The sequence below is a fragment of the Geotrypetes seraphini genome, chromosome 17 (genome assembly GCF_902459505.1).
Source record: "Geotrypetes seraphini chromosome 17, aGeoSer1.1, whole genome shotgun sequence".
NCBI lineage: Eukaryota > Metazoa > Chordata > Amphibia > Gymnophiona > Dermophiidae > Geotrypetes > Geotrypetes seraphini.
In genome coordinates this window covers 35,447,656-35,474,805 of record NC_047100.1, presented here as the reverse complement: position 1 = coordinate 35,474,805, position 27,150 = coordinate 35,447,656, and the positions used below count along the sequence as shown (strand labels likewise).

General features: G+C 48.7%; 1 protein-coding gene across 6 annotated transcripts in view; it reads right to left on the bottom strand.

Annotated features, from left to right (window-relative positions):
• Window positions 1–1,841: 1,841 nt before the first annotated feature.
• The window catches only part of PFKFB4 (6-phosphofructo-2-kinase/fructose-2,6-biphosphatase 4), a 144,563-nt gene continuing 119,254 nt past the window's right edge, over window positions 1,842–27,150 (bottom strand). For 5 of the 6 annotated variants that reach the window (XM_033926493.1, XM_033926495.1, XM_033926491.1 and 2 more), the window contains 5 exons: window positions 24,420–24,524; window positions 16,375–16,504; window positions 15,960–16,022; window positions 14,984–15,048; window positions 1,842–2,983 (listed from right to left, as the gene is read on the bottom strand). In XM_033926493.1, coding sequence (XP_033782384.1) covers window positions 2,924–2,983; window positions 14,984–15,048; window positions 15,960–16,022; window positions 16,375–16,504; window positions 24,420–24,524 — 423 coding nt within the window. In that variant the 3' untranslated portion in view covers window positions 1,842–2,923. Of the gene's footprint in view, window positions 2,984–12,817; window positions 13,016–14,983; window positions 15,049–15,959; window positions 16,023–16,374; window positions 16,505–24,419; window positions 24,525–27,150 lie in introns of those variants that run through there. The other variant, XM_033926492.1, reaches the window with a different exon arrangement.

Genomic DNA, 27,150 nt, shown 5'->3' with positions numbered 1-27,150 from the left:
AGTTTTGCTGTCTTTTAAAACCTAATATCAGACACCATTATTTATAGACAAACTCCTAATTCCATATATGCCCTTACATTTACTTAGATCTAACTGACCAACTAAAGATAATTAGCACAAAGCACCCTGATATCTTTTCCGTCACTGCACCTCAACTATGGAACGCCTTGCCGACACACTTTAAGAAAAGAAAAAACTCTAGCCAGGTTCAAAGGCAAATTGAAATGCTTTTTATTTAAGGATGCCTTTAATTTATAATATCAAAAGGGCGACGTCCCATTTCTTATCCACAGCTAAACAATTTCTCCCTCATCCTCCTGTTTTTGCCTTAAATGTTCTTCTATCCTATCAGGAATGTATTTCTCCCTCCTTCCCTTTTGTTTCTCTGTGTTTAAATATTGAGACTTGGTTTACTGTCGTATGTCCATTGGTTTTAAATCTTCCTTTTTAATTTTTGTATTTTTTGTAAATCTGATAAGTAATTAAATCAAATTTTAACTAAAACTTGAAACTAGAAAACCTGATAGATCAAACTTGAAAAAAAAAAATACAAAAGCAACAAATAACCAGAGTCCTGAAAGAGCTCTAACATACTAGTAACATGTAAACCTATCATTCATAGCTGCAATGAAACTCCATACTTAGGACCAGATTCTACAAAGTCACAAAAAAAATAGGCGGTGGTAGCCACCCTACCTCTGCAAAACTTAATTGGTGCGATAATTGGTCATGCTATTAAAACCCAATTAAACCCTCAAAAAATAAAAATAATAGCTGCTGCTATGCAGCCTCCAGGACCGGTGGCTTGCAGCGCATAGTGACGCCAAAGCCCGGAAGTGGGTGTGGTTAAGGGTTGTGCTGGACATCACTGGCCATGATTCAGGAAAGACTTTGGGCTTCAAAAAGGTATGGCCTGTAAAACCATGGCCAACATTTACGACGCCTAGGGTCTTTGGGAGTCATGAGTCTAGAAGCAGTGCCTGTCAGTGATTGACACATGGCTAGTGTCCATTTTGTAGTCGTTGGCCAAGGCAGGCTCCGCTTACAGAATGAGGGCCTTAAGAACTGAATGGGCAGCTGATGAGGTTCACTTTCTGGCAGCGTGTCCCTTGGTTATATGTGAAATTCTGCTTCAATACTGTTGAATCCAATAGGATTCAGCTCACTACTTCTGATCACTTTGTTACACAGGCCAGACAAACACACACAGAGTTTCTTCACAGAGCACATGTTGGCAGACATCCCCATATTCACAAATATTCTCACAATGTGCAATATATTAAACAGTCGCTCAGAAACACAGAGCTCCTACAGGGATGTATCCCTATAGAAGAACTCGTCTCCCAATCACCGCATATGTATTTGTGTATAAACAAAAAAGTGCTAGTAACTTTTTTGGCATTCTTAGCATTATATGTGCTTCGTAATTTATTTTAAAAAATAAAGAATTTTTAAGACTTATCTCAAAGGGATTTGAAGAGTCCCAAGGCGGACCACGTTTCGCTCTCTTCTTCAGGAGACCTAGTGAGCATTTCACGTGTTAGTGTACATTTAACTGTCACTGGACTGATTTCCAAAATGCCGTCTTCCCATTTCAAAAAATTTTGGCGTTTTGGAAACCAGTCTAGTGACAGTTAAATGTACACTAACACGTGAAATGCTCACTAGGTCTCCTGAAGAAGAGAGCGAAACGTGGTCCGCCTTGGGACTCTTCAAATCCCTTTGAGATAAGTCTTAAAAATTCTTTATTTTTTAAAATAAATTACGAAGCACATATAATGCTAAGAATGCCAAAAAAGTTACTAGCACTTTTTTGTTTATACACAAATACATATGCGGTGATTGGGAGGCAAGTTCTTCTATAGGGATACATCCCTGGAGGAGCTCCGTGTTTGAGCATATATGAGATGGTCAATACACGACTGTTTAATATATTGCACATTGTGAGAATATTTAGTACGCAAGATTGTGTGTGCATATTTTTTGACTTCACATGTTCAATTCAAATCATTTCATCCCTGAATTATATATATTGACTCTGACATCCCCATATTGCCATTCCAGTATCAATTGCAAAACTCATAGGACTCCTGTAGCCCAGCCTTTTACTCTCAGCTTAATAAGCATGATGTCTAGCTAAGGGCCTTTTGACTGTTCAGGCATAGTTAAGCTAGCAGTGGATAAACATGAGTTCATTGTTATATTCTATTTGTCCTCTGCTGCAAAATGTAAAAAAAAAATAAATAAAAATAGCCAAAACCTGTTTTACCAGAAGTAAAAGTTGCAAGAGACTGAAAAAGGTCCATTTCACAAAATGGATGTAGATTCGAGATTTAAATTACTTGCTTTTCCAAACCGACTTCAAGGTGCATTTCAGTCTGGCTCCAACCACCAGATGTGGCCTAGACAAGAATATTAATGAGCAGCAAATGTACTTGTAGGAAAAAAAAGAGCTATTAAACAGGCTAGCACCTCCACAGCCAGGCAAAGGCAGAAACATTGTTAGAGCCTTGCAAAAACAGCAGATCCCTGGAAGGATCCCTGGAAGCAAGTCAAGATCAGAGAAAATCTTAACAAGCAAAATTTCTCCTCTCCCTTTGGAAGGCTTGTGCCATTCTATGTCATTTCCAACAGATCTGTCCAGACTTATTTTGAAGAAGCTGAAAAATAAAACAACTTAAAAAAAAAAAAAAAAAAAAAGTTACAAATACAAGAAACTAATGCAAGATATTTGATTTTGCAGTCCAAACACTGAATACTTTCTTTTCCTCTGAAGTTCTATGTGCTTTCGTTATGAGAAAAGTGACAAAATCCAGGTGCTCAGGCTGGAATGATTGTGCAGCTCTCGCCTTCTGTCCGGTGCGTCCTCCAGAGGCGAGAGTACCTGAGCGCTGAATCCTCATGTAGGTCACGTCAATAGCAGCTATAAGTGGGTAGGCACGGTCTGCAGGGCGTCTTCCTTGGTGCGGTCCACATCCACGTTCTGAAAACCAAAATGAGAGCCAATGTGAGGCTAAGTCCAAAAAAAAACACCTAAGCGGTAATCAAAGAGCACTAGAATCTGGGAGCATTGTAGTTTATAGCATCTGAAATATACGGTAGTTCATTTAACAAGGCATATACAGAGCTGTATTCAGGACACAGGAGGAAGGGGGACCCAGTGCAGAAAATGGCACAAAAGCTGGAGCAGAGCTAGTGTGATGTCTGCACTAGTGTTGCCCGATTCGAATCGATTCACCAAGGCTGTCATAGGGGAAAACACCCTCCAGGGATTCAAGACAAAGTTAGACAAGTTCCTGCTGAACAAGGAAGTACGCAGGTAGGGCTAGTCTCAGTTAGCGCACTGGTCTTTGACCAAAAGGGCTGCCGCGTGAGCGGACTGCTGGGCATGATGGACCACTGGTCTGACCCAGCAGCAGCATCTCTTATGTTCAGTGGCTTTCCTCCATGTCTGTCTCAATAACAGATTATGGACTTTTCCTCCAGAAACCTGTCTAAACCTTTTTTTTTTTTAACCAGCTCCATTAACCGCTCTTACCACGTCCTCTGGCAATGCGTTCCAGAGCTTAACTAGTCTCCGAGTGAAAAAATATTTCCTCCTATTGGTTTTAAAAGTATTTCCCTGTAACTTCATCAAATGTCCCCTAGTCTTTGTAATTTCTGATGGAATAAGAAACTGATCTATTTGTACCCGTTCTACACATTCATGATTTTGTAGACTTCAATCATATCTCCCTTCAGCTGTCTCTTTTCCAAGCTGAAGAGCCCCAACATCTTTAGTCTTTCCTCCTATGAGAGGGGTTCCAGCGCCTTTATCATCCTGGTAGCGCTTCTTTGAACCAATATTCAAGGTGAAGTCATACCATGGAGCGATACAGAGGCATTATGAGGCATTATAATATTCTTAGCCTTGTTTACCATTCCTTTTCTATCAATTCCTGGCATCTTTGCTTTTTTGGCCACCATACATTGGCAGAAGGTTTCAGCCTCACTTCTACTCAGTTGTAAAGTACCCGTCTGTTTTATCATTCACTCTGTGAGAAATTCCCTAACCCCTATTTTGGTTAGATTGTAAGCTCTATTAAGTTTATGATTTGTTTACTGCATCAAGCGAACAAAAATTGTGCGTTCAGCTTGCATAAGAAGTCATGTGCACCAGGTATATTTGCACCTGGTTCTAATGCAAGCTTTTTGTATCAGCTACAGCAGCGCCTCCTGGAGGAAAATGAAGAGAAGACCAAGAGGTGAGAAATTGCAGGGAACTTGCTGGCCACATTTTGTAAAATGGAAAATGAAAATCCGGGAGATGGGCCTTTTTGCCTCCCCCCCCCATCATAGCAGTAACAGGCTGCTTCAGACATAGCCAATGTTGGGAATGGGGATATTAGAAAACAGAGTAAGATAATGAAGAGGGGAAGAGAAAGGAGAAAAGGCATAGGGACTTGTATATCGACTTTTTATCGCTTTGTCATTTCAAAGCTGACATTCAAAGTGGAAGATTAAGTGACTTGCCCAGGGTCACAAGGAACAGAGGATTTGGTGGCTATTCTTTTCTTGCTTTTTAATTAAAGGCAGGTGAAAATTTTTGTTATACTTTTATAAATGATGTCTAGCTCTCCCCCATTACTTCGAGATACTGCCTTACTACATGTGACTTGCTGAATTCTACTGCAAGAGGCAACATAACCCCAAGGACAGAGAGGCCTAATGGCCTATAACAGCAGGCTGAGAATCAGGAAGGCCAGATTTAAAATCCTACTGGTGATCCTTGAGATCTTAGGCAAGTTCTTTAACCCTCCTTTGCCTCAGGTACAAAGTTAGACTGTAAGCCCTCCAGGCACAGGGAAATACCTATGAGAGATATGCATTTGTTCTATAACAACATTTCTCATGTCATTCCACATTGCTATCAGTGTAAAGGAGTAGAAAAATGTGAAGACACTTCCTTTGACCATCCTCCTTCCTGCATTAGTCTTGAACTCCAAAAAGTCTCATTGCAGTTCAGCTCGCCTATTGTATATCTTCCACCAGACAGCGTTGTGTCTTCCACTTAAATTTCATTAAAATCTCCAGACACCTCATTGGGCATACTGGATAGACCAACATTTACTATGTTATGTTTAGGGCAAGGAAAAAAACGTCAGGAGCTTAGCACTAGTTTTCAGCACCATGCTCATAAATTAGACTCCTAAAAACAGGCAAATTAAGTGGTGGGCCTAATCTAAGCTTAACATTTATGATCCTAAAGCCTAATTTATGATCAATCATCAGCTGAAAACTTAGGCTTGTAAGTTAGTAAAAGAGAGGGCAAGTTAAGAGCCTAAATGTTTTTAAAATAAATAAATAAATACAAGATGAAGAAGGAGAAATTAGGTTCTTACCTGCTAATTTACTTTCTTTTAGCTTCTCCAGACCAGTAGAGGTTAACTTTACGAATGGGTATATATCTAATCATGACCAGCAGGTGGAGACTGAAAACAAAACTTTGGGACAGTATATCCTAGCCCCTCCTCTCTATTTCCCTCAGTCTGCCGAATAGCCAAGCAGAACCAAGAACTGGAAAACAACAGAGAGAAAAAACAATACTCCAAAAGGAGTAACAAATAACATACCCAAAATGCTGTTGGAAAATGCAGAGGAGAAATTCCCGAAGGAAGAATGTCCCCACAGCTCGCCAGCTAAGCCAGCCGAGCCACAGCCGCTGTTCTTCAATTCTCCCCGGCCCTAGAAAAATACTAGAACCCGCAGCAAAAACCAAAAACTGCCCGCGCAACAGCCCCAACAACAACAACAACAGACAGGGTGGGGACCTCTACTGGTCTGGAGAAGCTAAAAGAAAGTAAATTAGCAGGTAAGAACCTAATTTCTCCTTCTTTAGCACTCTCCAGACCAGTAGAGGTTAACTTTACGAATGGGACGTACCAAAGCAGTCCCTCTCACGGGCGGGACCCCCGAAGGGCCGATACCAGTACACGCTCACCGAACACCGCGTCCCGACGCGCCTGCACATCAACCCGATAATGACGAACAAAGGAATGCAAGGAGGACCAAACCGCAGCCTTACAAATATCCACTGGAGGCACGAGCGACGACTCAGCCCAAGAAGCCGCCTGACCCCGAGTGGAATGAGCCTTGAGAAACTCCGGAACAGGCTGCTGTTTCAGAAGATAAGCGGAAGCAATCGTCTCCTTGATCCAGCGCGCAATAGTAGCCTTAGAAGCGCCCGCTCCCCGACGAGGACCCGCCAGGAGGACAAAGAGATGATCGGACTTCCGGAATTCCTGGGTCCGCTGCACATAAGAGCGAAGGACCCGACCGACATCCAACTTGCGCAGCTGCCGTTGCTCAGAAGAGCCCTCCCGACCACCCAAGACCGGGAGAACCACCGATTGATTGACATGAAAAGGAGAAACAACCTTCGGCAGAAAGGAAGGAACAGGCCGCAAGACGACCCGCTCCCTAGAAAACTCCAAGAAGGGAGCCCTACAAGAGAAAGCCTGCAGCTCAGAAACACGCCTAGCAGAAGTAATGGCCACCAAAAAGACCGCCTTCAAAGTAAGGTCCTTCAAAGAACAGTCGTCCAAGGGCTCGAAAGGCGGACGCACCAAAACAGAGAGAACCAGATTAAGATCCCAAGAGGGAACCGAGGGCCGTAGGGGAGGCCTAAGCAACTTGGCCGCCCGCAAAAACCGAATCACATCAGGAAGAGCCGATAAACGCTGACCTGACACCAACCCTCGAAAGGCCGACAGGGCCGCAATATGAACCCGGAGAGAAGACCAAGCCAGGCCTCTATCCAGGCCATCCTGCAAGAACTCTAGAATGTTAGGCAGAGAAGCGCGAAAAGAGGTCACTCCCCGCGCCCGACACCATTCCTCAAAGAGACGCCAAACCCGCACATAAGCCCGAGAGGTAGAAAGCCTCCGGGACCCCAACAGTGTAGAGATCACCTTGTCTGAATATCCCTTCTTGCTAAGGCGACCCCTTTCAAGAGCCACGCCGTAAGACAGAAGGGAGACGGGTCGAACATGGGAATGGGACCCTGCATCAGAAGGTCGTCCGAGAGAGGCAGAGGAAGAGGATCCGCTACCAGGTGCCTCACCAGATCCGCATACCACGGACGGCGAGGCCAATCCGGCGCCACCAGCACCACCAAACCCGGATGGTGAACAATGCGAAGAAGCACTCTGCCCACCAGCGGCCAAGGAGGGAACACATACAACAGCCCCTCCGTTGGCCACTGCTGGACCAGAGCATCCAGACCCTCGGCCAGACCGTCCCTGCGACGACTGAAGAAGCGGGGCACTTTGGCGTTGCCACCCGTGGCCATCAGGTCCATCAGGGGCTGCCCCCAAGCCTGCACTATCAACTGAAACGCCTCGGCGCCGAGACACCACTCTCCTGGATCTAGAAAGTGACGACTGAGGAAGTCTGCCTGAACATTTTCTACTCCGGCTATATGAGAGGCCGAGAGGTCCAGCAGATGGGATTCCGCCCAAACCATGAGCAGAGCCGCCTCCTGCGCCACCTGAGTGCTCTTGGTGCCCCCCTGACGATTGACCTAAGCCACCGCCGTGGCATTGTCCGACAGCACTCTGACCGACTTGCCCAGCAACAGGGAGTGGAAAACCAACAGCGCCAGACGGACCGCTCTGGTCTCCAACACGTTGATCGACCAGGCGGCCTCCTCCGCGGACCAGGTGCCCTGAGCTGAGTGACCCAAACACTGAGCCCCCCAACCCAGGAGACTCGCATCCGTCAGGAGCACCGTCCACTGCGGGAGATCCAGACCCACCCCCTGAACTAGGTGAGGGGTCTGGAGCCACCAACGCAGACTGCAGCGCGCCAAGCCTCGCAGGGGGACCGGAACATCCATCCCGTGCCTCTGGGGAGACCACCTCCGGAGCAGAGCATACTGGAGAGGACGCATGTGGGCCCGCGCCCACCTCACCACGTCCAGGGACGCCGCCATCGACCCCAAGACACGGAGGAAATCTCGCGCCCGAGGACACCGGGACGCCAAAAGCAGGCGAATCTGAGATTGCAATTTGCTCACCCGGCCCTCTGGGAGGAAGACCCTCCCCAAGGAGGTGTCGAACAGCACCCCTAGGTACTCCAGACGCTGAGCCGGGACCAACCGACTCTTGGAAAGGTTGACCACCCAGCCCAGCGACCGGAGAAACTCCACCACCCGAGCAGTAACCCGGGAGCTTTCCTGCAACGACTTTGCCCGAATTAACCAGTCGTCCAGGTAGGGGTGTACCAGGATGCCCTCCGACCGCAAGGCTGCCGCGACGACCACCATCACCTTGGTGAACGTCCGAGGAGCCGTGGCCAGCCCAAAGGGAAGCGCACAGAACTGAAAGTGCCGACCCAAGATCGCAAAGCGCAGGAAACGCTGATGAGAGGCCCGAATGGGAACATGCAAGTAGGCCTCCGTCAGATCGAGAGAAGTGAGAAACTCCCCCGGCTGAACCGCCAGAATGACCGACCGCAGAGTTTCCATACGGAAAGAGGGAATCTTGAGAGCCCTGTTGACCCCTTTCAAATCGAGGATGGGCCGAAAGGTCCCCTCCTTCTTGGGCACCACAAAGTAAATGGAGTACCTGCCCGTGCCCCACTCCGGAGGGGGCACCGGAACAACTGCCCTGAGATCTAGCAAGCGCTGAAGGTTCTGGCGAAAAGCCTGCGTCTTCCCCGGAGTCTGACATGGAGAAGCGAGGAAAAAATCCGGCAGAGAGTGGGCGAACTCCAGGGCATAACCGTCCCGCACCACCTCCAGGACCCACTGATCGGACGTGATCTCGGCCCATTTGGGGAAAAATTCACGCAGCCGGGCCCCCACCGGAACCAAAGGGGGCGCCGGCAAGGCGTCATTGTGCAGGACGGGAAGCGGGGGAACCGGCGGAGGGATTCCCTGCCCCCCGACGGGCCCCCCGAAAGGGCTGCATGCGCTGGAAGAACCGACCCCGGGAAAATCCCGGAGACTGGAAAGAAGCAGCCCCACGCCCAGGGCGATACTTGCGAAAATCCCGCAAACGCCCCCGGGCCGCACTCCCCCGAGACGCCGGACGGGCACGGTCCTCCGGCAGACGGGGAACTTTCGAGTCCGACAAAGTCTGAATCAACTTATCCAAGTCCTCTCCAAACAAAAACGACCGCCGAAAGGGAAATTTAGTAAGCTTAGCTTTGGACGCAGCATCCGCCGCCCAAGCGCGCAGCCACAACACACGCCTTGCGGCCACGCCAAAAGCCATAGACTTAGCCGAGATCCGCACCAAGTCATATAGAGCATCTGAGAGGAATGAGGCCGCCATCTCAATCTTCGCTACCTCCTGATCCACCAGAGACCAGTCATCAGACTCTCGATCCAAGACCCGCTCCGCCCACCGAAACACGGCGCGAGCGACCAGTCCCCCACAAATAGCCGCCTGGACCCCAAAGGCAGAGACCTGAAAATTTTGCTTAAGGATGCTCTCCAATTTGCGCTCCTCAGAGTCCCGCAAGGCAGAACCGCCCTCAACAGGCACGGTATGCCGCTTGGAAATTGCCGAGACCACTGCATCCACGACTGGCGAAGCTAACGTAGCCCGATCCCCTTCCGGAATGGGATACAGGCGAGCCATGCTGCGCGCCAGCCGAAACGGCGTCTCCGGCGTTTTCCACTGCTCCAGAATAATATCCCGAATATCCTGATGCATAGGAAAAGAGCGGGAAACGGAACGGATCCCCCGTAACAGGGGGTCCCCCACACGCGGAGTCTCCGGCGGCGCGTCCTCAAAACGCAAAACCGAAGAAACCTGCTGAATAAGGTCAGGCAGCTCATCTTTCTGAAAAAGGCGCACCACGGACGCCTCGTCACTGGAGAACGGGAAATCCGACAACCCGCCGCCAGCTTCCGTCCCCTCCAGAGAGTCCTGGAACTCCTCAGAAGGGTCCAGGTCCTCCTCCAGACCGACCCGTTCCTCCGACCACAAATTCTCGTCCCACGACACCCGCGGACGCTTGGACAAGGGAGGCGGCGGAGGGGACGTCACGCCAGACGAAAGAGGCAAAGCCGCAGGGAGCGCGGAGGAAAACCCACCCCCCGAAACCCCCTGGGCGCAACCGGGACCCCCAGCCGCCTGAAAATAGGCTCTGCATAAAGAAAAGAAAAATTCAGGAGAAAAACCCCCCGAGGGTCCCAAGGGACTCCCTGCCACAGCAGGGGACCCAGCAGAACCTTGCCCCTGCATAGTCAAAACAGGGGGAAGGTCACCTGAGGTGGAAGACAAAATGGAGGGGCCAGACAGAGAAGATGGCGGTTTTCCCGCCAAAAAAGCTCCCTCCATAGCCTGAAGCGGCTGAGAAACCTGAATAGTCTCAGCCGCTAAAGCAGGCAAGCCGGCATCAGCTGTCAAAAAATCAGCTGAGAGGGAATCCTTCGGGGAATCCCTCCGTGGGCGGTTGTGGAAGACCGGGCTTCCCCACTGCTCCAAGCCGACTCGCGAGGCACCATCGGCGGGGAGCTCTGGGCGCCTGCAGCCGCTGCCGACGGAGCTCCACCACCTCACCGACCCAAACCGCCGAGTTCAGGCCGGCCGCGAGTGCCTCGCGGCTGGACTAAAATTGTGTCCTACTCCCCCGGAGAAGGGCACAATTGCTCCATACGCGACCTAGCTATAAAAAAGTGCTGGTTACATGAAAAAATACAGTAAAATACAGTTTTCTTAAAGGGAAACAACCCTTCAGACCAGCACTACCTCAGGATTTTTTTTTTTTTTTTTTTTTTTTTTTTTACAGAACAGACTCCACAGGCTCTCGAAGCAATATGCCTTGCTTGACTTAGGGGGCAAGGCTTACTGCTGAGGCTCCTCTAAAAAAATGTGGGGAGGTGGAGGAAGTGGGGGGAGGGACCCCGCTCGTGACCCGCCGGGTTTAACACCCCCGAGGTCGGACGAACCCCCAAACAGAGTCCGCCCAAGCTCCGTCCGGCTAAAAACAGGGACAATAAACCCCCTAAACAAATTCCAACAGCCCTACCAAGGGAGATGGGTACAGATCACTCAACACCTGCTGGAGACTGAAAGAAGACTGAGGGAAATAGAGAGGAGGGGCTAGGATATACTGTCCCAAAGTTTTGTTTTCAGTCTCCACCTGCTGGTCATGATTAGATATATACCCATTCGTAAAGTTAACCTCTACTGGTCTGGAGAGTGCTAAAGAATCTGTATTTCATGTTCTGTCAACACCAACAGAATTAGGGACCCTATTTCACAGATTAAGAAAATTGTTTCAGGACAGATTTTGCTTCCTGCGACAAACACACCAACTCCTTCACCAAGACTCTGTTTTCCATCATGATTTTGATAAACTCCCAGTCATGATCAATGTCCTATAGAAATGCAGGTTAAACTAGGCGCTGGTGGTTCTTTTGTGTTTTTGTGGCTGTCCAGAGCATATTGTTTGGCTTTGACTATAGTTGTTCTTTGCTGTCCCCATGGAGCTACCGGCCTAGGCAACCACCTAGTCTTGCATAATGATTGGGCCATCTCCAGATTATGGGGGGAAGGAGGTGACTATCGTAAAGAGGCAGCAGGCCAAGGAATTGATGGGATAAAGGATGGCGTGTCAAGAGGAAGCTGTTGGCTTCCTAAATTCCAGGATTCCAAGTCAAGGTCCAGACTTTTTCACATGACACTAGTAGTTGCAAACTGGGGCCTTGACCAGATATAATTAAGGATGAGCACCGCCCCTATGGATGAGATGAACATCTTCTTGACGGCCATCCCCTTTAAATATAATATCCTTTCCCACCAGATTCTCTCGAGCAATCTTTCCTCTTTTTATATAGTCTTCTGGTCCCATATTCGCCTCAAAGAACCTCATACTCCTCACATAAGCAGTTTAGTCATTCCCTCATTTAGAGAACTTTTTCTGGACTTTCATAGGAATTCTTCATTCTGTGTTATGGCTCCTACTCTCTGGAATTCTTTGCCTTTTTACTTTCAATCAGAGAAATCATTTGTAACCTTCAAGGCACAATTGAAGGCATACTACTTCTTTGGCCTTTAGCTTTTACCTTACTTCCTCCAGATGGCTACTTTTCTTCTGTGTGGGAAGATTTAAATTCTTTGTTCCCTCCATTACCACATTGTTCATCCCTTTCCCCAACCTTTTTATTTTTGTCATCCCCGATTCCCTTTTTCCCCCATGTTCTCAGTTGTTTTCCTTTACATTTTGCCTTCTTTCTGTTCTTACCCTATTTAATTTGGGGTTGTTTGTTTATTTATTTTTAATTGTAAACAGTTTAGATTTGTCTTCTGGTTTTATATATTTGTGGTATATTAAATAAACTGAACTTGAACTTGACTGTTACAGAAAGACTAAAATCAAAGAATTTGCTGCTCTACCTGGTCCAAAGTGCAGCTACTAGGACCACCAATCTGATTTCTAGTCCCTTGGATTATTTTCCAAGGTGCTTGGCCAATCAGAACACAGGATCATTATCCCAGGGTCCCCACCATAAGCTGCAGTCTTCACAATAAAAGCAGCACCACAGCCATTAATCCCATAAACTAGGTCATCATTGCTGCTTAGAATTTATAGAAAGTGCTTTTGAATTACATAATAATAAAAATAAAACATATCTTTTCAGGGTGTTACATTATTATGATGCTCACACATTTCTATTGCAATCAGGAGCAAAAAATTTGGCTATAATTAGCGTCCGTAAGCTTAGCCACCACTGATCATTTGTCCAGTCTATTGTTCCCATAAGTGCAAATCTGAAAATATTTTTGAAATAGAAAAGATTTATACAGTACAACTTTTACGCTGTTCCATCAGAATAAATTACTCGGCAAATTTTTGTTGGTTTTGATTTGAAATTGATTGAAATGATTTTGTTCTTTTAAAATAATAGGATAAAAACAGCACCACAAGTTTCGTGGCAGGTGGACACACACCCAGGAAGTCACTGGTGAGCGGGCACTGTTACAAGGGCTTCCTCAGGAGGTCTTGAAATGTGTACGTTCTGTGTAATAAAAAAAACCAGACCACAGATGATTTACCACGTTTATAAGCAGAAGTAACACATGCAGCACCTTCATCCTCTACCCAGAAGACCTTTCTCCAAATATTCATGGAACTCCCCCATTTCCACTGTCTCTCGCCAGACCACTCTTGAATCTACACCAGTGTAAACAAAAGGATGTAGCAACAGCAAAGCAAAAAAGAGTGGTAATGTTCTGTGTCTACTTTAGACACGCGACATGATATCTGTTCCTCATTAGATACTGAGTATTTAATACGTTGAGAGTTCCTGGAAGCTTGTCATATGCTGTAAGAGGCAAGCTTAACACCCCACATTTGTTGGGCACCTTGCATTGTTCTACGCGCATCAGCGATGGCTGTATTTACACTACAGGTGACTCAATTACCACGTACCACAATTTCTTGGACAGAACAAAACATACTCAGGCCAACAGCCATTCCATTGCAAGAGAGTTTGTGAGTAGAATTCAACCAGATGGTCCTACGTAAGGCAGAACCAAAGCAGGAACTCCTTAGAATGGTTGCAACAAGAATGGGCTAGTTCCAGGGAGGCTGGGAAGCCTCTGCTTAAACAGTTTGAGGCTTCTAGTAGAAAGATCGAAAGTTTAGATTTCACTACTCATTTTTCCAGTTCAAGCTTCGGGCAAGTTACAGTTGGTAGGGCTCCTAGCCAAGAGCGCTTACAAACTAAGTTTTATGCCTGAGGTAGTGGCGTAGTGAGGGTGAGAGGTGCCCCTCCCCTGCCTGCACACACTCCTTCCCCGCCCCCTCCTGCCACGTGTGCACTGCTTCCTTTCCCCAGTATCTCTGTAACGTTCCTGGCGCAAGCAGCAACCCTCAAGCTACTGTCATGCCAGTGTCGGCTCTTTCTCCGACATCACTTCCTAGACGAAGATCCAGGAAGTGACGCACCTACATTTCCATCCACTTTTTTGGGGGAAAAAGTACATCATATGGAGCGAAAAATACGGTACACAGCTGAAGACTGCTTGTGCAATACTTGAGGATATAATGTGAAATACTGATTTATGTTATAATTTATAGAGAAGTGAAGTTTGCACCTGAGAAACTTCCCATATTTGCACATGGGGTTCTGATTACATACAGTGGAAGCTGTAATTACAAGTGTGTTATTTTCATAGATAAAAGTAATCACTGAACAATGAGCATAAATGTATGATTCTCCTGTTTTAAGAGTATTTTCTTGAAGTTTTTAACTTTATACTTACCTTCTCAGAATTTTGTAATTCAATTGTAAAGCAATAGTATTTTGAGTCCTCTACAAGAAGAAATTAGGTTCTTACCTGCTAATTTACTTTCTTTTAGCTTCTCCAGACCGGTAGAGGTTAATCTTTACGATTGGGTATATATCCCAATCATGACCAGCAGGTGGAGACAAACAAAACTGTGGAATAGTACATAAGAGATACCTTCCCCTATTCCTATCAGTCTGCCCTAAGAACTGGAAATAGAAATAAACAATACTCCAAACAGGAGTAATAACTAACATACCCAAATGCTGTCGGAAAATGCAGAGGAGAGATACCAGAAAGAAAATGTCCCTACAGCTCGCCAGCTAAGCCAGCCGAGCCACAGCCGCTGTTCTTGGAATTTATAGAAAGTGCTTTTGAATAACTATCTTGGCACTATCCTGGCACGAGCAGCATCTCCAACTTACTGCTTGTGCCAGCCTCGGCTCTTCCTTTAACTTCACTTCCTGGTCCCACGAGATATTGCTTGTGCCAGTGAAGAGCTAGAGGTCTGGGTGGGTGGGAAGGCGCACGCACGGCAGGAAGACGGAGGAGGAGGAGAGGTGCAGGTGCCCCCACCAATATGGCATCTGGGGCAGTCTGCCTCTCCACCACCTCTTACTACATCACTGCTGGCCCCATTTAGCTTCTCTTATGCACAATCAGCACAAACTTAAAAAAAAAGATGCACCTCTTACCTCTGGTTTATCTCTGTGTGTATTTACTGCTTCAATGTTCAACTTTATTGTCTCTACTTTACACCCTATTAAGAACAAAGAGTAAAATATTAATTCTAAAAGCATAGAACCCATAACCTCCCACTCTAGTAAGCTCAATCTTCACAGGCTCCAGTGGCAGCAAGGCCCACTGTCATTATCTGATCTGAACTTACTCCTTCCATCCCAAGGGTTGGAAACATGCCTTCTGATACCCTCCCCAGCCCTGGCCTGTGCAAGATTAGATTCAAATCCTCATTCAGCCCCACACTAATGCCATCAAACAGGCCTTTCCTAATCTGGAAGTGTAGTATGCTATAGAAATGTCCAAATCATCCCTCTTTACAGTCTGTTGTTAATATGCATATCAATGTATCAAAATCACTTCAAAAAATAGAATCCTCTTCAAGAGACCTTAGCGATGCCGCTGTTGAAAACAATCTTATCCAACAGACTGATGCACCATAATCATTATTGGTCAAGCTCAGTGTTTACCAAATCTCATTATATTGTAGGTTATCTTTTTCTTATTAAAAAAACAAACAAACTTATTTTCCAAATGTTATAAATAGTTTAGAAAGCATTGTTTTTTAAGCTATTTATAAAGTTTGGATAATAATAAGTTGGTTGTTGTTTGTTTTTTTTAAATAAAATAGTCTGTAATAATAAGATTTAGTGAATGCTGTGGAGTTTGACCAATGACGATTATGGTGCATCAGTCTGTTGGATAAAAGATCGTTTTCAACAGTCATCCACCGAGGTCTCTTGAGGAGGAGTCTATTCTTTGAAGTGATTTTGTAAAGATACTTTCAAGATAAAGTCTACAGGTGCTTGTATAGTGACTTTTGGGCATTAATACGCATATGGCATTCAAGCACAGAGTAAATTCTCCCTTGCTGCTATGCTTTGGAATTCAATGCCAAATACAGAGAGGTCTGGAGAACACAATTCCTCTTACCATAAGCCACTGGAGTAAGTTTTAAGACTGTGTGAAGTGGACATCTGAGGTAAGGTAGCTCTTCTGTGAAAACACAGGAAGGAGAACATGTTTTATCACTTACAATTACACTCTTTTATTAACCTCGCAATACACATACTAAGGGAGAGCAAAATCAAAAATCTTTTTTTTCTTATTTTGAGCGACAAGTCCTATTTATCTTAACATCAGATGACTCTAATCCTCCCAACCAAACACTCAAACCCTCCCCATGAACCCATAGTTCCCATCAACTCTTTAAGATCCAAGACGATAGGAGGCCTGCTGCTTTTTTGTTCATTTATGGACTTTTACATTTTGAAAATGAACATTTTAACAAGTATAATGAGGAAGCTAGAAGTCACCAGGTCCTGCCAGTCTGAGCGAATGCACTGACCTGCAGTCTTGTCCAGGAAATAAGCCAGCAGACAGCGCATCACAGCCTGGTGACATATGACCAGAACGTTCTCCTGCCGCTCCAGTTCCATAATGACCGGCTCCAATCTCTGAACAAGGTCTTCATATGACTGGAAAAGGAGAGATTAGTAAGAAAACACTGGCAGAACTAGGCCACAGTTGAAACCCATTAAGGTATAAGAACATAAGAATTGCCGCTGCTGGGTGGTCCATCGTGCCCAGCAGTCCACTCACATGGCGGCCCTTATGTCAAATACCAGTGCCCCGAGACTAGCCTTACCTGTGTACGTTCTGGTTCAGCAGGAACTTGTCTAACTATGTCTTGAATCCCTGGAGGGTGCTTTCCCCTATAACAGCCTCTGGAAAAGCGTTCCAGTTTTCCACCACTCTCTGGGTAAAGAAGAACTTCCTTATGTTCGTATGGAATCTCCCTTTCAACTTTAAAGAGTGCCCTCTCGTTCTCCCTACCTTGGAGAGGGTGAACAATCTGTCCTTATCTACTAAGTCTATTCCCTTCATTATCATTTTGCAGTTCTTCCTTATCTGGGAGAAAAGCAGCATCTGAATTTTCTAATACAACTTCTTACTTAATGAGAAGAACTGGGACATCCTGTCAAAATGTCTACAAAAACAGCCCACTGAAAGCTCAATCACTGAGCCACAAGATCTCGGCTACAATAAATTTAGATCAATAAACTTAGTTCCTTTCATCATGTGATGAATAATCAACACGTCACACATGGCTTATGATGAGTTTCTGTCCATCAGAACCCTCGTGCACTCATCGAAAACATTAGAACAGCTGTACGAATTACCTGCTGTGCTAAGCTAAATCTTTCATCAGGCAGGTCATTCATTAACAGCTGCTACCTAATTACCATCAAATGTCTTACACAAATCAAGTGTGCGCTTGTTTTCCAGGTACCAATTAATACCCCAGAAAGCAGCAAAGGAGGGCCAGTGACCAGGCAACGGCAAACAAGGTGCACAATTCCACAAAACAGGCCAACCATGCCAGCAAAACCATTTATTTCTTTAATTCATTTTTTATCCTGTTCTCCCAATGAGCTCAGAATGGGTTACAGTCATGACATAAGAAGTTGCCACCACTGGGTCAGACCAGAGGTCCATTGCGCCCAGTAGTCCGCTCCCGCGGCGGCCCATCAGGTCTGTGACCTGTGAAGTGGTTCCTGATCATTTCTGTAACCTACCTCTACATCTATCTGTAACCCTCAATCCCCTCATCCTTTAGGAACCTATCTAAACCTTCCTTGAAACCCTGGATATGATACAGTTGATGTATTTACAAAACAAAACAATGTGCTCATCTGAACTACATCTATACAAAGGATCTACAGTAGTTCTAAGGAGAAATTAGGTTCTTACCTGCTAATTTACTTTCTTTTAGCTTCTCCAGACCAGTAGAGGTTAACTTTACGAATGGGTATATATCTAATCATGACCAGCAGGTGGAGACTGAAAACAAAACTTTGGGACAGTATATCCTAGCCCCTCCTCTCTATTTCCCTCAGTCTGCCGAATAGCCAAGCAGAACCAAGAACTGGAAAAAAACAGAGAGAAAAACAATACTCCGAAAGGAGTAACAAATAACATACCCAAAATGCTGTTGGAAAATGCAGAGGAGAAATTCCCGAAGGAAGAATGTCCCCACAGCTCGCCAGCTAAGCCAGCCGAGCCACAGCCGCTGTTCTTTAATTCTCCCCGGCCCTAGAAAAATACTAGAACCCGCAGCAAAAAAACAAAAACTGCCCGCGAAACAGCCCCAACAACAACAACAACAGACAGGGTGGGGACCTCTACTGGTCTGGAGAAGCTAAAAGAAAGTAAATTAGCAGGTAAGAACCTAATTTCTCCTTCTTTAGCACTCTCCAGACCAGTAGAGGTTAACTTTACGAATGGGACGTACCAAAGCAGTCCCTCTCACGGGCGGGACCCCCGAAGGGCCGATACCAGTACACGCTCATCGAACACCGCGTCCCGACGCGCCTGCACATCAACTCGATAATGACGAACAAAGGAATGTAAGGAGGACCAAACCGCAGCCTTACAAATATCCACTGGAGGCACGAGCGACGACTCAGCCCAAGAAGCCGCCTGACCCCGAGTGGAATGAGCCTTGAGAAACTCCGGAATAGGCTGCTGTTTCAGAAGATAAGCAGAAGCAATCGTCTCCTTGATCCAGCGCGCAATAATAGCCTTAGAAGCGCCAGCTCCCCGACGAGGACCCGCCAGGAGGACAAAGAGATGATCGGACTTCCGGAATTCCTGGGTCCGCTGCACATAAGAGCGAAGGACCCGACCGACATCCAACTTGCGCAGCTGCCGTTGCTCAGAAGAGCCCTCCCGACCACCCAAGACCGGGAGAACCACCGATTGATTGACATGAAAAGGAGAAACAACCTTCGGCAGAAAGGAAGGAACAGGCCGCAAGACGACCCGCTCCCTAGAAAACTCCAAGAAGGGAGCCCTACAAGAGAAAGCCTGCAGCTCAGAAACACGCCTAGCAGAAGTAATGGCCACCAAAAAGACCGCCTTCAAAGTAAGGTCCTTCAAAGAACAGACGTCCAAGGGCTCGAAAGGCGGACGCACCAAAACAGAGAGAACCAGATTAAGATCCCAAGAGGGAACCGAGGGCCGCAGGGGAGGCCTAAGCAACTTGGCCGCCCGCAAAAATCGAATCACATCAGGAAGAGCCGATAAAACGCTGACCTGACACCAACCCTCGAAAGGCCGACAGGGCCGCAAGATGAACCCGGAGAGAAGACCAAGCCAGGCCTCTATCCAGGCCATCCTGCAAGAACTCTAGAATGTTAGGCAGAGAAGCGCGAAAAGAGGTCACTCCCCGCGCCCGACACCATTCCTCAAAGAGACGCCAAACCCGCACATAAGCCCGAGAGGTAGAAAGCCTCCGGGACCCCAACAGAGTAGAGATCACCTTGTCTGAATATCCCTTCTTGCTAAGGCGACCCCTTTCAAGAGCCACGCCGTAAGACAGAAGGGAGACGGGTCGAACATGGGAATGGGACCCTGCATCAGAAGGTCGTCCGAGAGAGGCAGAGGAAGAGGATCCGCTACCAGGTGCCTCACCAGATCCGCATACCACGGACGGCGAGGCCAATCCGGCGCCACCAGCACCACCAAACCCGGATGGTGAACAATGCGAAGAAGCACTCTGCCCACCAGCGGCCAAGGAGGGAACACATACAACAGCCCCTCCGTTGGCCACTGCTGGACCAGAGCATCCAGACCCTCGGCCAGACCGTCCCTGCGACGACTGAAGAAGCGGGGCACTTTGGCGTTGCCACCCGTGGCCATCAGGTCCATCAGGGGCTGCCCCCAAGCCTGCACTATCAACTGAAACGCCTCGGCGCCGAGACACCACTCTCCTGGATCTAGGAAGTGACGACTGAGGAAGTCTGCCTGAACATTTTCTACTCCGGCTATATGAGAGGCCGAGAGGTCCAGCAGATGGGACTCCGCCCAAACCATGAGCAGAGCCGCCTCCTGCGCCACCTGAGTGCTCTTGGTGCCCCCCTGACGATTGACATAAGCCACCGCCGTGGCATAGTCCGACAGCACTCTGACTGACTTGCCCAGCAACAGGGAGTGGAAAGCCAACAGCGCCAGACGGACCGCTCTGGTCTCCAACACGTTGATCGACCAGGCGGCCTCCTCCGCGGACCAGGTGCCCTGAGCTGAGTGACCCAAACACTGAGCCCCCCAACCCAGGAGACTCGCATCCGTCAGGAGCACCGTCCACTGCGGGAGATCCAGACCCACCCCCTGAACCAGGTGAGGGGTCTGGAGCCACCAACGCAGACTGCAGCGCGCCAAGCCTCGCAGGGGAACCGGAACATCCATCCCGTGCCTCTGGGGAGACCACCTCCGGAGCAGAGCATACTGGAGAGGACGCATGTGGGCCCGCGCCCACCTCACCACGTCCAGGGACGCCGCCATCGACCCCAAGACCTGGAGGAAATCTCGCGCCCAAGGACACCGGGACGCCAAAAGCAGGCGAATCTGAGATTGCAATTTGCTCACCCGGCCCTCTGGGAGGAAGACCTTCCCCAAGGAGGTGTCGAACAGCACCCCTAGGTACTCCAGACGCTGAGCCGGGACCAACCGACTCTTGGAAAGGTTGACCACCCAGCCCAGCGACCGGAGAAACTTCACCACCCGAGCAGTAACTCGGGAGCTTTCCTGCAACGACTTTGCCCGAATTAACCAGTCGTCCAGGTAGGGGTGTACCAGGATGCCCTCCGACCGCAAGGCTGCCGCGACGACCACCATCACCTTGGTGAACGTCCGAGGAGCCGTGGCCAGCCCAAAGGGAAGCGCACAGAATTGATAGTGCCGACCCAAGATCGCAAAGTGCAGGAAACGCTGATGAGAGGCCCGAATGGGAACATGCAAGTAGGCCTCCGTCAGATCGAGAGAAGTGAGAAACTCCCCCGGCTGAACCGCCAGAATGACCGACCGCAGAGTTTCCATACTGAAAGAGGGAATCTTGAGAGCCCTGTTGACCCCTTTCAAATCGAGGATGGGCCGAAAAGTCCCCTCCTTCTTGGGCACCACAAAGTAAATGGAGTACCTGCCCGTGCCCCACTCTGGAGAGGGCACCGGAACAACTGCCCTGAGATCTAGCAAGCGCTGAAGGGTCTGGCGAAAAGCCTGCGTCTTCCCCGGAGTCTGACATGGAGAAGCGAGGAAAAAAATCCGGCAGAGAGCGGGCGAACTCCAGGGCATAACCATCCCGCACCACCTCCAGGACCCACTGATCGGACGTGATCTCGGCCCATTTGGGGAAAAATTCGCGCAGCCGAGCCCCCACCGGAACCAAAGGGGGCGCCGGCAAGGCGTCATTGTGCAGGACGGGAAGCGGGGGAACCGGCGGAGGGATTCCCTGCCCCCCGACGGGCCCCCCGAAAGGGCTGCATGCGCTGGAAGAACCGACCCCGGGAAAATCCCGGAGACTGGAAAGAAGCAGCCCCACGCCCAGGGCGATACTTGCGAAAATCCCGCAAACGCCCCCGGGCCGCACCCCCCCGAGACGCCGGGCGGGCACGGTCCTCCGGCAGACGGGGAACTTTCGAGTCCGACAGAGTCTGAATCAACTTATCCAAGTCCTCTCCAAACAAAAACGACCCCCGAAAGGGAAATTTAGTAAGCTTAGCTTTGGACGCAGCATCCGCCGCCCAAGCGCGCAGCCACAACACACGCCTTGCGGCCACGCCAAAAGCCATAGACTTAGCCGAGATCCGCACCAAGTCCTATAGAGCATCTGAGAGGAATGAGGCCGCCATCTCAATCTTCGCTACCTCCTGATCCACCAGAGACCAGTCGTCAGACTCTCGATCCAAGACCCGCTCCGCCCACCGAAACACGGCGCGAGCGACCAGTCCCCCACAAATAGCCGCCTGGACCCCAAAGGCAGAGACCTGAAAATTTTGCTTAAGGATGCTCTCCAATTTGCGCTCCTCAGAGTCCCGCAAGGCAGAACCGCCCTCAACAGGCACGGTATGCCGCTTGGAAATTGCCGAGACCACCGCATCCACGACTGGCGAAGCTAACGTAGCCCGATCCCCTTCAGGAATGGGATACAGGCGAGCCATGCTGCGCGCCAGCCGAAACGGCGTCTCCGGCGTTTTCCACTGCTCCAGAATAATATCCCGAATATCCTGATGCATAGGAAAAGAGCGGGAAACGGAACGGATCCCCCGTAACAGGGGGTCCCCCACACGCGGAGTCTCCGGCGGCGCGTCCTCAAAACGCAAAACCGAAGAAACCTGCTGAATAAGGTCAGGCAGCTCATCTTTCTGAAAAAAGCGCACCACGGACGCCTCGTCACTGGAGAACGGGAAATCCGACAACCCGCCGCCAGCTTCCGTCCCCTCCAGAGAGTCCTGGAACTCCTCAGAAGGGTCCAGGTCCTCCTCCAGACCGACCCGTTCCTCCGACCACAAATTCTCGTCCCACAACACCCGCGGACGCTTGGACAAGGGAGGCGGCGGAGGGGACGTCACGCCAGACGAGAGAGGCAAAGCCGCAGGGAGCGCGGAGGAAAACCCACCCCCCGAAACCCCCTGGGCGCAACCAGGACCCCCAGCCGCCTGAAAATAGGCTCTGCATAAAGAAAAGAAAAATTCAGGAGAAAAAACCCCCCGAGGGTCCCAAGGGACTCCCTGCCACAGCAGGGGACCCAGCAGAACCTTGCCCCTGCATAGTCAAAACAGGGGGAAGGTCACCTGAGGTGGAAGACAAAATGGAGGGGCCAGACAGAGAAGATGGCGGTTTTCCCGCCAAAAAAGCTCCCTCCATAGCCTGAAGCGGCTGAGAAACCTGAATAGTCTCAGCCGCTAAAGCAGGCAAGCCGGCATCAGCTGTCAAAAAATCAGCTGAGAGGGAATCCTCTAAAACCCGACCGTCGGCGGTTTGGGGAATCCCTCCGTGGGCGGACGGAGAAGACCGGGCTTCCCCACCGTTCCCTGCCGACTCGCGAGGCACCATCGGCGGGGAGCTCTGGGCGCCTGCAGCCGCTGCCGACGGAGCTCCACCACCTCACCGACCCAAACCGCCGAGTTCAGGCCGGCCGCGAGTGCCTCGCGGCTGGACTCAAATGTGTCCTACTCCCCCGGAGAAGGGCACAATTGCTCCATACGCGACCTAGCTATAAAAAAGTGCCGGTTACATGAAAAAAAACAGTAAAATACAGTTTTCTTAAAGGGAAAGAACCCTTCAGACCAGCACTACCTCAGGATTTTTTTTTTTTTTACAGAACAGACTCCACAGGCTCTCGAAGCAATATGCCTTGCTTGACTTAGGGGGCAAGGCTTACTGCTGAGGCTCCTCTAAAAAAATGTGGGGAGGTGGAGGAAGTGGGGGGAGGGACCCCGCTCGTGACCCGCCGGGTTTGACACCCCCGAGGTCGGACGAACCCCCAAACAGGGCCCGACCAAGCTCCGTCCGGCCAAAAACAGGGACAATAAACCGCTAAACAAATTCCAACAGCCCTACCAAGGGAGATGGGCACAGATCACTCACACCTGCTGGAGACTGAAAGAAGACTGAGGGAAATAGAGAGGAGGGGCTAGGATATACTGTCCCAAAGTTTTGTTTTCAGTCTCCACCTGCTGGTCATGATTAGATATATACCCATTCGTAAAGTTAACCTCTACTGGTCTGGAGAGTGCTAAAGAATGTACATTTTTCCTTCATTGTTACTTAAACTTAATATACAATTTCTTATGTGTTCTTCATAAAGCAATAAGCAAGTGGATAAGGTAAAGAGGTATGTTTTTATTGCTTTCCTAACGTTCAGGAGTCCTACGATGGGTCTGACCTGTGGGGGTAGTTGATTCCAGTAGTTTGGTAAGAATTGAAACCTATGATGGCAGATAAAGGCCAAATGGGCCATTCAATCCGCCCATCCGCAGTAACCATTATCTCTTCCTTTTTCTAAGAGATCCCATGTGCCTATCCCAGACTTTCTTGAATTCAGACACAGTCTCTGTCTCCACCACCTCTTCTGGGAGACGGTTCCACGCATCCATTATATACATATAGTTCCTACCATTTACTCTTTAAGCTACCAAGTATAGATTGTGATCCCCATCTGTGCCGTGGAATGGTTTAATCTGTCTTAAAGTTAACAATTTTCCTTGATGTAATTTTTGTTGTTCACCACCTTGAACCGAAAGGCATTTGTGCAGTATACAAATAAAAACTTATGTTATATCTCTCCTTCCCTCCCCCCATATAAACATTTCAAAGATATGGCAGGCAGCACAGATTCCAGCCACTCTTCCTCCACTTTCCAACAGCAAAGGGAGCAGTGGCAGCCCCCCCCCCTAAATCCCGAATCCTCTTCCTCTGCTCTGTATAAGGAAAGCTTCTGTAGAGGTGTGTGGCATTGCATGCATGTCTTACACTAACTCATACATTTATAGACACACCCTCGGCAAAAGGCACTTAAAAATTGTCATATGAAGAAAGCAATGAGAATACCTCTCCCTTTGGGTAGCGATATCTGTACTTGTCTTGATCCCTCAGAGCAAATTCCAGGGGAAAGCTTTCCTGAATTTCTTCATATCTCATTTCTTCACACACACCCTACCGCAGGATTGAAAGGGAGAAAGAGAGATTCACACACAGTGATCAGCCACAGCAAGGCACAGAGAAGTCATGTTAACAACCTCCCAAAACCTACTCTGCCCTACAAGCCATTGCAGTATAGATCGAGACAGGATCTGCAACTGGTCTGAGCCATTCCAGAGAAAGCAATGTTACTTACCGTAACAGTTGTTATCCAGGGACAGCAGGCAGCTATTCTCACTAGTGGGTGATGTCATCCGACAGAGCCCCGATACGGACATCTTGCAAGCATGTCTTGCTTGAAGAAACTCAGAAGTTTCGAGATGCCCGCACCGCGCATGCGCCAGTGCCTTCCCGCCCGATGTACCGGGCGCGTCTCCTCAGTTCAGGTAGCTAGCCTGAGAAGCCAACCCAGGGGAGGTGGGTGGGACGTGAGAATAGCTGCCTGCTGTCCCTGGATAACAACTGTTACGGTAAGTAACATTGCTTTATCCCAGGACAAGCAGGCAGGTATTCTCACTAGTGGGTGACCTCCAAGCTAACCCCAATGGGATGGTGGGAGAGTTGGCAACTTAAGAGAACAAATTTTGTAACACTGTTTGGCCAAACTGTCCATCCCGTCTGGAGAAAGTATCCAGACAATAATGAGAGGTGAATGTATGAACCGAGGACCAAGTGGCAGCCTTACAAATCTCCTCAATCGGTGTCGATCTGAGGAAGGCTACAGAGGCTGCCATTGCTCTGACCTTATGGGCTGTGACCTTACAGGGAAGGGATAATCCAGCCTGGGCATAGCAGGAAGAGATACAAGCCGCCATCCAGTTGGAGATGGTGCGCTTCGATACCGGTCGTCCCAACTTGTTTGGATCAAAGGAGACGAAAAGTTGAGGAGCAGTTCTGTGTGGCTTTGTGCGATCCAAGTAGAAAGCTAGAGCACGTTTACAGTCCAGAGTGTGCAAAGCAGATTCCCCAGGATGAGAATGAGGCTTTGGAAAGAACACCGGAAGCACGATGGATTGGTTGATGTGAAATTCAGAGACCACTTTAGGTAAGAATTTTGGATGAGTACGGAGAACCACCTTGTCATGATGGAATACGGTGAACGGTGGATCCGCCACTAGGGCCTGAAGCTCACTGACCCGACGAGCTGACGTGAGGGCCACTAGAAAAACCACCTTCCAGGTGAGATACTTGAGTGGAGCCGTGTTGAGAGGTTCAAACGGAGGCTTCATAAGATGAGACAGGACAACATTGAGATCCCAAACCACAGGAGGAGGTTTGAGAGGAGGGTTGACATGAAAAAGTCCTTTCATAAATTTGGAAACCACAGGATGAGCAGACAAAGGTTTCCCTTGTAGAGGCTGATGGAAAGCCGCAATAGCACTCAGGTGGACTCGTATAGAGGTAGACTTGAGGCCAGACTGGGACAGGTGTAGAAGATAATCCAATACAGAAGATAGGGAAGCTCGCTGAGGTTCCGTGGCATTGGAAATACACCAGGAAGAGAATCTAGTCCATTTTTGGGAATAGCATTGTCGAGTAGCAGGCTTCCTGGAAGCCTCCAAGACCTCCCTCACTGCTTGAGAGAACTGGTGAGGAGTTATGTTGAAAGGAACCAAGCTGTCAGGTGGAGGGACTGCAGATTGGGATGAAGTAGTGAACCTTGATGTTGAGTGAGTAGTGAAGGAAACACTGGAAGAAGTACTGGCTCCCTGCTGCTGAGTTGAAGTAGAAGGGAGAACCAAGGTTGTCTGGGCCACCGAGGAGCAATCAGAATCATGGTGGCATGGTCTAATCTCAATTTGACTAGAGTCTTTTGAATGAGAGGAAAAGGAGGAAACGCATATAGGAAACGTTTGCTCCAATCCAGCAGAAAAGCATCTGCCTCTAGGCGATGAGGAGTGTAGATCCTGGAGCAAAATTGAGGCAGCTTGAAGTTGTGGGGGGCTGCAAAGAGGTCTATCTGAGGTGTCCCCCACTGAGCAAAGATCTGATGAAGGGGGTCGGAGTGGAGCGTCCATTCGTGAGGTTGAAGTAGACGACTCAATTTGTCTGCCAAGACGTTGTCCTTCCCCTGAATGTAGACTGCTCTGAGGAAGGTGTTGTGGCGAACCGCCCAATCCCAGACTCGAAGAGCTTCCTGACAAAGAGGGGCCGAGCCCGTGCCCCCTTGTTTGTTGACATAATACATGGCGACCTGATTGTCTGTGCGAATAAGGACCACCATGTCGTGAAGCAGATGTTGAAAAGCTTGGAGAGCATTGAAGATGGCCCTGAGCTCCAGAAGATTGATTTGATGGAGTCGTTCCGCACTGGTCCAGAACCCCTGAGTGCGAAGACCATCCAGATGGGCCCCCCATGCATAGTTCGATGAATCGGTCGTTAGAACTTTCTGATGGGGAGGAGAATGAAACAGCAAACCTCTGGATAGATTCGAAGAGGTCATCCACCAGAGAAGAGACTGCCGTAGAGCAGGAGTGACCACAATGTGACGAGATAACGGGTCGGACACCTGAGTCCACTGAGATGCCAGAGTCCATTGAGGGATCCTGAGATGTAGTCTGGCAAAAGGCGTCACATGAACTGTAGATGCCATGTGGCCTAAAAGGACCATCATGTGTCTCGCTGAGATGGATTGGCGAGA